This window comes from Sus scrofa, chromosome 18 (assembly GCF_000003025.6).
Source record: "Sus scrofa isolate TJ Tabasco breed Duroc chromosome 18, Sscrofa11.1, whole genome shotgun sequence".
Classification (NCBI taxonomy): domain Eukaryota; kingdom Metazoa; phylum Chordata; class Mammalia; order Artiodactyla; family Suidae; genus Sus; species Sus scrofa.
The window spans coordinates 5,836,979-5,850,325 of record NC_010460.4 but is presented as its reverse complement, the minus strand read 5'-3'; the positions used below and the strand labels follow the sequence as shown (position 1 = coordinate 5,850,325).

The following is a 13,347-nucleotide window of genomic DNA, read 5'->3' as shown; positions in this document are numbered from 1 at the left end:
ATATCACCATCATGGTCTTATTTACATAATAAGTAAAATGACACAGATCCCACTAGGACAGAGCTTGGTATGAAACCGGGGCATAAAAGACAAGTTCAGCGGCGTTGCTGGCATCCTCGACAACGCGGGCAGGACTGGGAGGTCCAGGAGGCCCGGAGCCTCCTCTCCCAGGCCTGGCGTGGAGGCTTGAGGGTCCGACAGTTGTGGGGAAGCCCAGCTGAGCAGGGACGGGGTCTCAGTTGCAGGCAGGGCCTCCCCACCTGGAGACAGGCGTGGCTGAGCTCACGCAGAAAGCGTCACCTCCCTGACAAACTGGCAGCGGAAAGGAAGACGACAGCGCACCTGTTTCCAGCAAACCCTCTTCCTGACTCACGCGGGCGAGGGACATCCGAATGCCCACGCGTTCCGGGCTCGGAGATTTCCACTGCTTTGCTGTTGGTTTTGTGGGGGTTTCTTCAAGTGCTGGGTTCGGATGGAGGGAGTTGCTGCCCTGGGGACCGTCAGTTTCCCGGCCAGGGGCCAGGGGGCTGCCAGGGCTCCATCCCCTGGGGGTACCCCCCGGGGACCCCCATCTACAGACAGAAGGAGGGCAGCCCCTCCCCCTTCCCAGCGGGGCTGAGACGTCACCCAGGGCTGTAACTTCTCTGCCGGGAGGGGTCCCGCAACAGACAGACCCAGCCCTTAGTGGGCGTTGTCCTGGGTGACAGACCTGCTCCCGTTTCTGTCTCAGCGAGGGACAAGGGGGCCCAGCCAGGTGGGAGGTCCGTGGGACCTGGGCCAGCCATCCCATCCTCTGGCACACAGAGCCCTGCAGCAGACTCCGGCTCCGGAGCCGGCTTTCCCTCCCTCATCTCTGGGTTCCTTTGCTCCCACTACCTGGCCTGTGCACACATCTCCATTCCAGTAGAAGCTGTGGTTCCAGGTTCAAGCCCTTTCCTGTGGGGTCCTGAGGAGCATGGCCAGCCTGGAAGGGGAGCCCTTCCCAGGGGGACCCCCTTCACTTAGAAAAGCAGGGGCAGGATGTGTAGGGAGGGGGGAGTGGGCAGAGAGTTGGCCGGTCAGGGGGCCCGCAGCGGGGTGGCAGATGCAGGGGTCTGGAAAGCTGGACCACAGGCTTGCGCCAATGGTCAGAAATCTTGGGGGATCTGAGCCATTCGTGCTGCCTCAGCCCCCTTCCCCCTTCCAGCCAGGGGCCTTGGGGAGAGGGGACGCTGCCATCTCTGGGTTTGCCACCTCCACCTCCCCCTGTTCAGGTGTCCAGTGGTCTGCCCAGAAGCCGGGCCGCAGGACAGGACCTAAGCTGACGTGTCCTCTCAAAGGATCACATCCACCCACATCTGGTCAGCCAAGGTCACTCCTGGTGGCTCTGTGGTCCAGGAAGCTGGCGGGGGGCTGTGGGGAGGGGGCTAGAGGTACCTGGGCCACTCCCAGGGCCCAAGGGTCCTCTCTCACTGGGGAGAAGAGGCTGGACACTGAGGTGTGGGTGCAGGTGGGGGCAGCCTCTTATTCCCAGAAATCCCACCACCTCCCAGGCCAGGCGCCTCCCTCCCTCTCCTCTGAGCAGTGCCCCCCCCACCCCCGCATGGTCCCTTTAGCCCTGAGACTCCTCCTGTCACCTTCTCCTCCGTCCCCAGGATTGAGGATGTCGTTGCAATGACTCCTCCCCCCATTTTTCTCTCCTTACAGCACGGAAGGGGTGCTATGTCCCTGACATGTCCCTGGGCCAGCCCATCCTTTCAGAGGGGCCTCCCCTATAAACCCCCGAGGCCAAGACACCCCAGAGATGCAGACCCTGGGCCTGGCTTCTGGCTGCGGAGTGGACCACACTCCATGGTCTGGCAGCCTCTGTCTCTGATCTGGGAAGGGCACAGCCCAGAGGGAGCATCTGCTTCAGACCCCTTGGGTCCCCGGCCCCACCCCCAGCCCCTCCACAGTCCTTGCCCCCCACAGCCATCCCGTCCCTCCTCCCCTAACTGGGGCCGGGGGCCTGGGTGGAGCTGTACTGGGACCCGGCCGGTGGTGACTCATGTGGGACATTGAAATGAAAGGGTTGGACTCCATGACCTGTAGGTCCCTTCCAGCCCTCATGTTCCCCCGACGGGTGCGTCCCAGTGTCCCCCTCCAGCCTTCCCGGATCTGTCCCTCCCCCCCCGGGGGGGGGGACTGCTGCCAGCTCCCTGCCCAGGGACTGGGGGCCCCCAGCAGCTGTCCCTTGGTCACAAAGGACAAGGAAATCAGGCCAGCCCAGCTGTCCGCTTTATGACTTTTATTCCCCAGGGTCCGAGTCCCGGGTGGGGCCGGAGGGGACTGCTTCTCTCCGGGCCGCTCCTGGTCGTGGCCAGACCCCACGGGTGGCTAGAAGAAGTTGGCCACCCTGCGGAGGGACTGGATGCGCGCGCTGTGGGCCTCCCAGTCGGAGAAGCTGCGGAAGTCCCCCCGCTCCACCAGGTACATGCGGCCGCGGTAGTTGGGCTCCTCATACAGGACCCACCTAGGCCAGGAGCGGGGCGGTCAGGGCCGCATCCTGGGTGCTGCGGCCTCAGCACCCCCCTCGCCCCTCCCGGCCCCAGCCCTGTTCTTGGCTTCTCTGGGGGTCAGGGCTGGGTGAAGCATGCACCCAGGGGTGCACAGCAAAAGGGGACATTTTAAACTGACGAGACTAGAACGTTCATCGCGAGGGCCAGGAGCGATGCCAGGATTCGTGTGCACCCTCCTTCCCCGACCCCCACCCTGCCCCAGGACACACACACACACACACACACACACACACACACACACACACACTCCTTCCTGCTCCTGGAAAGGACTGTTTGCACAGATAGCACCCAGCACCTGGCAGGGTGCCTGGCACAGAATGAGGACCAATTGCTGTTCATTTGTTCATTCGGCACATGGGCTCCTGTGTCCACGTGTGTGCCCAGTCCTGCTTCCGGCCCGGAGAGTCCCAGCCACTCAGGCTCTCGGGTGTTTGCCGTGGGGGGAGGGACCATGGGGGGAGGGAGAGCAGACAGACCGGCTGACAAGGCCACGGACTTGGCCGTGAGCAGCTGGGGGGCCGGAGGGAGGACGGGGCCTTGTCACCGGAGGCTGTGCGGCTGCAGGGGAAGGGCCAGGGCCCAGGTGGTCAGGAAGGTCTCTCTCAGAAGGGGAGCGCGAGGGGGCATGGGAGGGTCCTCTCGGCCCCGGGAAGGGAGCCTGGTCCAAGGAGAGGCCTCTGGACATGTGGCGAGCATGTCCCAGCCCTGTGCCTCCTTTGTCCCTGAGGCAAGCCTGCAGCTGGGAGGTCCCCAGGGACTCCTCATGGAGACCGGGTCAGAGCCTGGGCGGAGGGGCTGGAGGCGAGGGGCGGGCAGCGTGCAGGCTGGCGCCCCTAGAGGGGCCTCCACGCCCCCGTGGTCCCCACCCAGTGTTTGTCCAGCGCGGCCCTCTCCACCCCACGCTGGCCTCTTTCCCTTTGTCCCCTGATAGAAAACAGCTTTTCTCCATCAGTGGCAGAGGGGCTGGTGGCCTCAGGAGGCAGTGCGGGGCTCAGTCTCCAGGCCTCCGACAAAGGGGCTACACACTCAGGGGCTGGTTGCCAGGTCCCTTTCTGGCCCAGGCCATGGGGTGGCTCTAACCCTGTCTGTGCAGGAACCCCCACCGTGGCCCTCAGCGTTCCTGCCCGCCCACGGGTGTTGATGGAGCTTTTCCCCAGGAGACACGTTCCCGGGATCTGTGAGCTCATTCAGCACGAGGCCTGGAAGGGAGAGACTGCCCAGGCCACACAGCTGCCCACCTGCGGCTGCCAGCCCTCTCCTCCCCCACCCCATCCCGCATCTGTGCCTGGCCCAGCCTGCTGGGGGTCCGGGGGCAGGACCGAGGAGAGAGGCACAGGGTGTGAGTGAGTGGGAAGCACCTGCCAGGAGCATCACGGGCCTGATTCAGCCTGGCCTCCCTGCCCCCTGCTCCGCTGGGGCCCCTCCACCCCAGGTCTCCCTATGCCCATGACCCCCCATGCTACCCACCACCTCCCCACATGTCACGGCTGTGACCCGAGGCACTGCCAAGGGGAGCCAGCCAATCACTCTACCTTGCGGAGCTGCAAAATGCCCCCAGCAGTGTCCTGGGCTATCCCTAGAGCATGCAGGGGGGCCCCCAAAAGGAAGAAGAGAAAGGAACTAGCCAGGCCTTGGCAGGAGCCCCTCACCCTCCCTGTGACTTCCGGGAAGAAGGCAGAGGGCAGCGAGGGGGGAGGTAGCACGCTGGCCACATCCGCTCCAGGACCGTGCCCCCAGCATGGGGGCAGCGAGATGCTGGCACTGTCCCCCCAGGTGCCCTTCAGGACCTGGGTCTGTGGGGACAGGCCATTCCGGAGCTGACTTGGGACCCACAGGAAAATGACTCCTGGCACGTGGGAGGTGGTGGGGAGACCCGCCTTGCATACCCGCCCTCAGATGCCCCGAAAGGCCTCAAAGGGGTCATGTCCGGGGGATTCAGGGTGGCAGCACAGGACAGCCTTTTCTTGCCAAGGGCTTATATATATATATATATATATATTTTTTTTTTTTTTTTTTTTTTACAAGTTAAAGCCTCAGGAGGCAAAGGCTGAGGCTTCATGTGGAATGGAGCAGAGCCCGCATCCACGTGGGGGGCCCCACAGGCAGCCTCCTGTGAACGCCCCACCATCTGAGCCTGGTTTCCTCTTAGCTTAAGTGGCGGCTGAAGTTTTTATAGTCAAATCTTAGCTGCTACCTTCCTGCCCTCTTTGTAAACAAGCCCCTGGAGCACCCCACCCCCCACCTCCAGAGTAGGGGGAGGGGGAGGGGGGGTTGGGCCTGGGAGGACACCTTTTTTTTTTTTTTGGCTGCATCCAGGGCATATGGAAGTTCCCAGGTCAGCGGTCGAATCTGAGCTGCAGCTGTGACCTAGGCCTCCGCTGCCGCAACACTGGATCCTTAACACACGGCACCTGGCTGGGGCTTGAACCCAAGCCCACACAAAGACAATGTCAGGTCCTTAACCTGCTGTGCCACAGCAAGAACTCCTCGGGACCCCTTCTATGCAAAGGCATGACTCAGGCCTCACGAGACACAGTTTTCCACTTTCCAGGGCAAATGGTCCTTTTAGAATTCTACAGCCCCATTTCCAGGCGAATCCATCAGTTTAGGACAAACCTGGAATTTCCGAAAGGCCTATGGGTCAGGGGGCCCAGGGCCCAGCAGCCAACACTGGGTCACACAGGGGGAGGTGGGGGACCCCCCCTGCTGGGGTCTGACCCACCCTGGCAGGTGGGGACCGGTAGTCGGTGGCCACGAGGGCTCTACTCACGCTCCGTCCCCGTACACCTTGATGGCGTTGACACAGTTCTTGGCCCAGCCCCGACTCTGAAGGAACGGACAGTCGTCCTTGAACTCCAGACACTGGCCCGTGAAGTTGCAGCCCTCGAAGATTTCTAGGCGGAAGTGCTCCCCGTGCTGCGGGCCCCGCGGATGGGGGAAGGGAAGAAGGCCGACAGTGATGTTCCCACCCCGCCCCGCCCATGTGGGCGGAGCTTAGACTCACCCAGGGCCCAGGGCACCCAAGAGTTCCTGGGCCAGGGGGCCAGCGTGTGACCTCAGCCCGGAACCTCTGCTAGTTTTTGCGCCTGAGACTGCGTTGGATGAGAGGGGTCTATTGCTTTAAAAGATGCAGGGAGTTCCTGTTGTGGCTCAGCGGAAACAAATCCACCTAGTATCCCTGAGGACACAGGTTCGATCCCTGGCCTCACTCAGTGGTTTAAGGTTTAAGCGTTGCCATGAGCTGTGATGTAGGTCACAGAGCGGCTTGGATCCCGCCTTGCTGTGGCTGTGGTGTAGGCTGGCAGCTGTAGCTCTGATTGGACCCCTAGCCTGGGAACCTCCAAACGCTGCAGGTGCGGCCCTAAAAAGCAAATTAAAAAAAAAAAAAAAAAAAAAAGATTTAGAGCCCATGAACCAGTCCAATCTCTTCTTTCCTCAACTAAAAAACCCAAGGTCAGAGTTCCCATCATGGCTCAGTGATTAACAAACCCGACTAGTATCCATGAGGACGGGGGTTTGATCCCTGGCCTCGCTCAGTGGGTTAAAGATCCGGTGTTGCTGTGAACTGTGGTGTAGGTCGAAGATGTGGCTCAGATCCCGCATTGCTGTGGCTCTGGTGCAGGCTGGCAGCTACAACTCCTATTCGTCCCCTAGCCTGGGAACCTACATATGCCTCAGGTGTGGCCCTAAAATGACCAAAGAGAAAGAAACAAACAAATAAACAAACAAACAGAAAAACCCAAGGTCCAGAGAGGGCCAGACTGCCTGGGACAGCAGCTGTTCTCTGACCAGCGTGGCCCTGGGCACTGGGCTTCCTCCTGGTGCACAGGTGGGGGGCTCAGGCCCCAGACACACCAACGCATTCCTTTGCCCGTCACCCACCTGGGCCGCAGGCCATGGGCAGCCTGCAAATAAGATTTTACAAACTGTAAAAGAACCTTTTTTATTTTAGGGCTGCAACTGCAGCATATGGAGGTTCTCAGGTTAGGGGCCCAATCAGAGCTGTAGCTGCTGGCCTGTGCCACAGTCACAGCAACTCGGGATCCAAGCCACGTCTGCGACCTACACCACAGCTCACAGCAACACCAGATCCCCGACCCACTAAGTGAGGCCAGGGCTTAAACCCTCATCCTCGATACTAGTCGGATTCGTTACCGCTGAGCCACGATGGGAACTCCAAGAGAAACTTTTATTAAAACACGAGGCCAAAAATCTAAAGCAAAGAATGGAGTTCTCATTTGCTGAAATCCCCACTGTTATGCTGGGACAAGAACCTGAATCTCCCTAGAAGATTCTCCTTTATTTCCAAAAGACTGAGGCGGGCCAGCTCCTGATTGGCTCTGGCGCCGGCCGGGGCTGGGTCTGTGCCACAACGGGCCCCCAGGACGGCTCTTTGGAGAATAGCATTCAAAGATATCTAAGATCGTTTTCATATAAATAGCATTATGCAAGATCCAAGGCCAGCCAGTATTAATTCCTTTTCCCAAATGTCCATGACCTGGTGGAAATACTAAAAAAACATTCTTAGGGCTTGAGAGGCCAAAGCCCAGCTGGTTTTGCAACCCATGTCGAAAAGAGAGGGGGCGCCACACAGCAGGCCCCTCCTTGGGCTGAATCTCTGATGAGCTGCTCACCGCTGGTCTCAGGAACCAGCCATTTCCTGTCACACCTTCCGTGGCTCACAGCAGGTCAGTTCGGACTTTAACTTGGGAGACACTTAAGGAATAGGGTTGCCAGGTCCTCAAATCCCACCCAAGGGGCAACTGGACACACAGGGGGAGTGACACCCCTCATTTGCTCTTCTCCACACAATGGGCGCACTGTGAGATGGCAGCCACCTGCTGGCTTCTCTCCTCAATCTCCCCATCTCCGCCCATGACACCTAAGCTTCCTCCATCAGCCACTCCACTGGAGGCTCCCAAAAAGCACTACAGGATGGCCTGCCAAGCTGGACCCAGCAGGCCCACATCTGCCCTACGTTAGCCAAATGCTCCCCCATCTGGTGGCAGATCCAAACCGCTCATGTTTCCAACAGTGTTTTCAGTGGAAACGCTAGCAAGATTTTGGCATCAAAAATGAAAAGTGGCTTTCTGACACATGGCTGAAAGTGCAGGCTCCCCAACTGGGTCCCCAGGCCATCTCCTCCGCACACAGGACAGGCTGGGTCTGTGTGGGGACAGCGCTCAGGTTTTTTTTTTTTTTTTTTTTCTTTTTAGGGCCACAATTGTGGCATATGGAAGTTCCCAGGATAGGGGTCAAATCAGAGCTGTAGCTGCCAGCCACAGCCACAGCCACAAGGGATCCGAGCTGTATCTGTGACCTATGCCGCACCTTGTGGCAACGCCAGATCCTTAACCTACTGAGTGAGGCCAGGGATTGAACTCTCATCCTCATGGAGACTAGTCAGGTCCTTAACCTGCTGAGCCACAGCGGGAACTCCCCATCTGTCAGTCTTAATGATCCCACAGTCTCATCTGTTCTTAAAGCCGGGAGGGCCATGCTCCCTGATTACTGGTCCCAAGTCTGACCAGGCCCAACCAGGCCTAACCAGGCCCTGGGTCACTCTAGCCGGAAGCCTCCCCTCGTCCCAGCCAGGTGGAGCGGCACAGGCCCCCTCACCATTCCCACAGGCCGACAGGAGCCCATGTGGTCGTTGTGGCCGTTCCAGCGGTAGAAGTCCGGGTAGTCACCGTGCTCCAGGACGAACTGCTGGCCCCGGAAGTCGGGGTGGTCGAAGCAGACCCAGGCCCCACTCTCCACGCGGACGGAGTTCACGCGGTTCATAAAGCCCCGGTCCTGGAAGTTGTCACAGTCCCCGAAGACCTCCAGCTTCCTCCCCGTGAAGTGCTTGCCCTCGTAGAGAGTGATCTAGAAAGACCAGGTGAGCGGGCGTGGCATCACGGGCTCCTCTCCTCTCAGTTTTGGAAATGGACACGTGGGCCCAGTGCCCTTAATGGAACGCTGACTCCCAGCCCTGAAGCTCAGACCTGCTGCATACAGTAGGTGCTCAACACTGGCTGTTGACAGGGTGAAAGACAGCTTGGATGGCGGGTTGAGGTCAGACCCAGAGCCGGCCCCCCTCATGCTGGGAGCCCACGCGGGCAGACAGACGTCAGAAGGTACGAGGGGGCAGGAATTTCCCCCTTTGTCCAGGGGCCCATTTGAAAACAGGCTCTTTGCAAGTTCCCACTGCATTTTTTAAACTCAGTTTTTGCTTATCTTTAAAACATAACATCCAAGGAAATATTTTCAAAAGAAAACACTTCACCCACACCCACCATTATAACCAAATAGTCTAGTTTTCAGAAGGCCAGTTTCCCGGGACCCGGCCCCTTAACCCAAGAGACTGAATCCACGGAGCCAAGTCAGAGTCAGGCGTGGGATTAACAACTCAAAAGAGGGCTCTTTCAGCGTAACCCCATCCCTTTGTACCCGGCCACTCCTTTGAGTGACAGGCATGTGTCAGATCTGGAGCTTTTCTAACCCAGTGGTCAGTTAGGACTGACGAGTACTCTCTGTCCCCAAACTAAACAACGTGAACCAGATGGTAACTAGACCTAGCACGGTGATGGTTTGCTAAAGCAAGCAAATATCAGATCACTCTGTCAAACACCTGAAACTAATACAATCTCGTTAGTCAATGATACTTCAATAAAAACAACCCCACCCCCAAGAAAACAGCAACAAAAAGAACCATATTGACCCCCAAAGGCACTCCTTTCTGCAGAGGAATCTGAAATCTCAACCATCAAGAACGCTTTGGGTTTCAAGATGTGTGCTCCTAGAAGGGCCTTGGCAAAGTCACGTCGCCTGGGGCCCAGGACGGTTGTTGTCCCGTGTAGTGTCACTGACGTGGAATGGCACTTTGGGCCCCTTGGAGTTAGGTGAGGCCGGATGGTCTGGCCAAAGGGATGTGCCCAGCTGCGGAAGCTCCGAAAATCAGCCACCATTTCTCATCTCTCCCTTTCCCTCTGCCGATACCAAGAGGTCCCTCTGCAGCCCAGAGGAGGGCAGGCAGGCAACGGTGGAGGTGGGCTCTTGGGGTTGTTTGTTACTGAGGCAGAACCTAGCCCAGGCAGACCGATACACTAATGCTCTCATCATCCACTAACCTTGAATGTAGCCCCTGGAAACGACAGGCTTTCTCAGATTAGCTAGGAGAGGGAGCTGGGAAGCCGGGAGAGGTCCAAATGGGCCAGGCTTCCTGCACAAGGCAAGCCTGATGGAGGGCACCCCCCCACCGCCCCAGGTATTCAAGGACAACGGGTCTCCCACAGGCTTCCAAGTCCCTCAAATCTGAACATTTTGCAGAGAAGCAGCCCCAGTGACCCCAAGGAGATTCTGAGGAAGGAGCAGCTGCATTAGAACTTCTCAGGCAAAGAAGTGGAGGGGGTGGGGGTTGGCAGCGGCTGCAGGGCACGTCAAGTGTCCTCACTCCAACCCAGGTACCCCTCAGATCTGCCCACCCTCCCTGCTCCTAACTCGAGGAGGGACGCCCAGAGCCAGGGCCCCCACACCGCAGAGGCCCTCAACCAGGGCCAGGATGCCCCGCTTCGTTCGGAAATGCAGCCAGCTCTGCAGATGCAAAGAGCATCCAGCAACAGGTGGCCACCCGCGCCCCCATCCTCCATCCCCCCCGCCCAGAGCAATGGGAGGGGCTCTCTCGGCCTCGCGCCGCCCCCCCCCGCCCCCCGCGGTTACCTGGGCTGCAGGCGGGACCGAGAGGGGAGAGGGCGGCACTCACCTTCCCCGAGCGCTGCGCCATGGTGCGCCGACCTCCGGCCCGCGGGCCCGATATAGCGGGCGGCGCCCTGCTGGCTCAGCGCCGCCGGGACAAAAGATTTGCTGGGCCGGCGCGTTCGTGCTGTCGGCGCGCTAAGCCCGGAGGGGCCGCCCCGCCGGTGGGACCCAGCCCGCCCCTGCCCGGGGGTCTCCCCGGTGCTTACGGGAGTCACCGCGCCCGCGAGCCCAGCCAATCCCCAGGGCTCCTCTCTCCCTGGCCCCAGGCCCTGTGCTGTCCCCGCAGAGTCAGGACGAGGCAGGGTGGGGGGCCCAGCTCTCCAGCCTGTGCTCTGGGGCTGGGGGTCTCCAGGCTCCCCCGCCCCGCCGCCGCTCTTCCGCGCGCAGAGCTTTCCCCGACCTCCTGCAACTCCCTTTTCTCGCCGGGGACCCAGGCTCACAGTGCTTCTGAATTCTCTCTCTGCTCCGGAGGGCAAAGAAGACACCCCCGGACGACTCCTTGCCCCCTCACCTCGCCTTCTTGCTGGGGTCCAAGGTCATGCCTGCCTGCTTGCTGCTTTTGTCGAAGTTGGGGACCCCCATCCACAGGGAGGCCAAACGAAGTCAAAGGTTGGAGTTTGGAGAGAATACTTTATTGCAAGGGCCTTGTAAGGAGTGGGAGTGGCGCCTGCTCCAAAGGCCTCAGCTTCCAGATGGGTTTCAGGGAAGAGGTTTTTAGAGGCAAGGAGAGGGAGAGGAGCTGCAGGTGCAAGATCAGCTCACGCACACGTCTCTGAGTGGTTGAGGGCGAAGGATCTGGGTTGTGTCGCAGGGCTCAGTGTCACCAATCCTCCGGCTCCAGTGGGTCTGGGGTTTACAGGGCTCACGGTCATCAAGCAGGTAATTCCTCCCATTCGATGGGGGTTTTAGCATCTGTGAAACACTCAGAAAGTGCACCTCGGCTACTGTTATCTAGGGACTGCAGGGAGGAACTCGAGATTCTGTGGCTGCCATATGGCAGTTGTACTGTTCAAATTCTTACCAGTTCTCTTGGCACAACTGCTATTTTTGTCACTACATGTTCACATCCTTCTAATCATTAATTCTTTTTTTTGTTTTGGCCATACCTATAGCACGCAGAAGTTCCTGGACCAGGGATTGAACCCGTGCTACAGTAGAGCCACAGCAGTGACAATGCCAGATCCCCAACCCACTGAGCCACCAGGGAACTCCACTCATCATTAATTCTTGAGCCAGGCTTTTGTGACTCAAGGGAGGCCCGGGAGACTGCAGTTTTTCTACAAACAAGAGGCAGGGGACGTGGGCCAGGGTTGGGGGGGGTGGGGGCGCTGGTCTGTCCCGGGAAGACCCCATCGGGTTCTGCTTGGTTACACTCTGGCCTGAACTCCTAGCCCCACCTTCACTTTTCGGCTCCAGCAGCACCCACCTCCAGGCCCACCTCTCTCTGCCGGGCTCCCGTCCCCATGCTGCAGATCCCACGCCTGCTGCCTTGTTCCCTGGAATGCTGTCCCCTGTCCCTCTCCCCTCCCTACCCCGTCAATGCTCACTTTTGAACCTTCGAGGTGTCACCTGCCCAGATCCAAACCCCACTGGCTGGTGGGCCACAGTGCCCTGTACCCAGACCACCCTGGATGCAAGGGTGGGTTTAGAGAAACACGCAGCCCCGCCCCAGCATGGGACTTTCTTAGGGCACAGATGTTCTTGGCACATAACAGAGGCTCAGAGATTGTTTGTACAGTGAACAGAGTCAACATTCAGGCTACAAGATGTGTGGCCCCCAAATTGCTGGGGAGAGGAGATGCGTATACAGAACACAATGCCGGGTGGGAAGCTGGGGAGAGGCCAACTCTGAGATCAAAGGAGCGAGACCTCATCCGAGCCGGTGGTCCCAGGGGGCTTCTCAGAGGACAGGGCCAGAGAGGAGGGGCTCGGGGAGCAGGCTGAGCTGCTCTCCAAGAAGTGGACTTGTAGCACTTCTCAGAGATGAGACATTTTCAGGTCCAGGAAAAGGAGGTCGTGGGTTTTGGGGGCAAAACCTCCTCCTGATCGGGGAGCTGTTAGACGACAGTGCATACACGACAACCTGTCTGTCACCCTTGCGCCCAAAGACAGGCCTCCCAGGGGGTCTGGCCCGGCTGTTGCCCCCACAGGCATCCACACTGGCCAAACCACACGTTACGTTTGCCGCTGGACATGGGCCCTTTTGGGGAAATAGAATTAAAAGCAAAACCTCTCAAACCGGAAAGAGTGTCCATATAGGCTGAAGAAAAGAACAGTTGTATTATCTGGTTTTTTGTTTGTTGTCTTTTTTAGGGCCACACCTGCAGCATATGGGGGGGTCCCAGGCTAGGGATGAAATCGTAGCTGCAGCCACAGCTACAGCAACAGCAGATCCGAGCCACGCTGGCGACCAATGCTACCGGTTGCAGCAACAGTGGATCCTTAACCCACTGAGCGAGGCCAGGGATCAAACTCACATTCTCATGGACAGTATGTCGGGTTCTTAACTGGCTGAGCCACAGTTGGAGCTCCCAAGAACAGTTGTATTATTGACTAAGCATTAAATCAGAATGTGATTCATCCCAGGCATCTGCTACAGAGATCTGCGAAGACAGAGAAATCTCAGCCTTTCATAGAGTCAGGCAGACACCAAGCATTAGTACCTGTTCTCCAGAGACAATGGAGAATTTTCTTTTTGCCCAGAGATGTGTTTTGCAGTTCAGAGGAGGCTGACACCTGAAATTAAGTCCTTCTTCTCCCAGGAAGTTGGGAGGTGAAGTATTACTGTTTCAAAGAGATCGCTCCCAGCTGCTAGAGGAGACATTCAGGGCGTGAGACCAGCTAGAGGCTTCCTTAGACACTAAAGATGCACAGACCTATGAAAAAGACAGAGAAAGCAATGCTGGAAGCAAAAAGGGGGAAGGGATGTCTCTTGCGTTTAACTGGGAAAATGAAGCCCCCCCCTTTTAAATATAGATTTTATTTTTTTGAGCAGTTTTCATGGCAAAATGGACTAAAAGTATAGAAAGTTCCCCTATCCTCCCTGCCCACCCCCCCGAGCCCCCCTCAC

At 58.5% G+C, this 13,347-nt stretch overlaps 1 protein-coding gene across 1 annotated transcript; it reads right to left on the bottom strand.

Moving 5' to 3' along the window:
• CRYGN (crystallin gamma N) lies at positions 2,163-10,302 on the bottom strand. Its single transcript, XM_021079182.1, has 5 exons — positions 10,282-10,302; positions 10,020-10,112; positions 8,157-8,405; positions 5,308-5,453; positions 2,163-2,491 (listed from the first exon to the last, which is right to left on the bottom strand). The coding sequence occupies exons 1-5, from the start codon at positions 10,300-10,302 to the stop codon at positions 2,356-2,358; spliced, it is 645 nt and encodes a 214-aa protein (XP_020934841.1). The 3' UTR covers positions 2,163-2,355.

What these genes read in the sequence shown, in the direction of transcription:
- CRYGN (XM_021079182.1), bottom strand. Translation starts at nt 10,302, where the DNA reads ATGGCGCAGCGCTCGGGGAAG. An exon ending in CCTGTCGGCCTGTGGGAATG is followed by an intron (nt 5,454 to 8,156) that starts GTGAGGGGGCCT and finishes CGGGGCCCGCAG; the next exon opens with CACGGGGAGCACTTCCGCCT. An exon ending in AAGGTGTACGGGGACGGAGC is followed by an intron (nt 2,492 to 5,307) that starts GTGAGTAGAGCC and finishes CTCCTGGCCTAG; the next exon opens with GTGGGTCCTGTATGAGGAGC.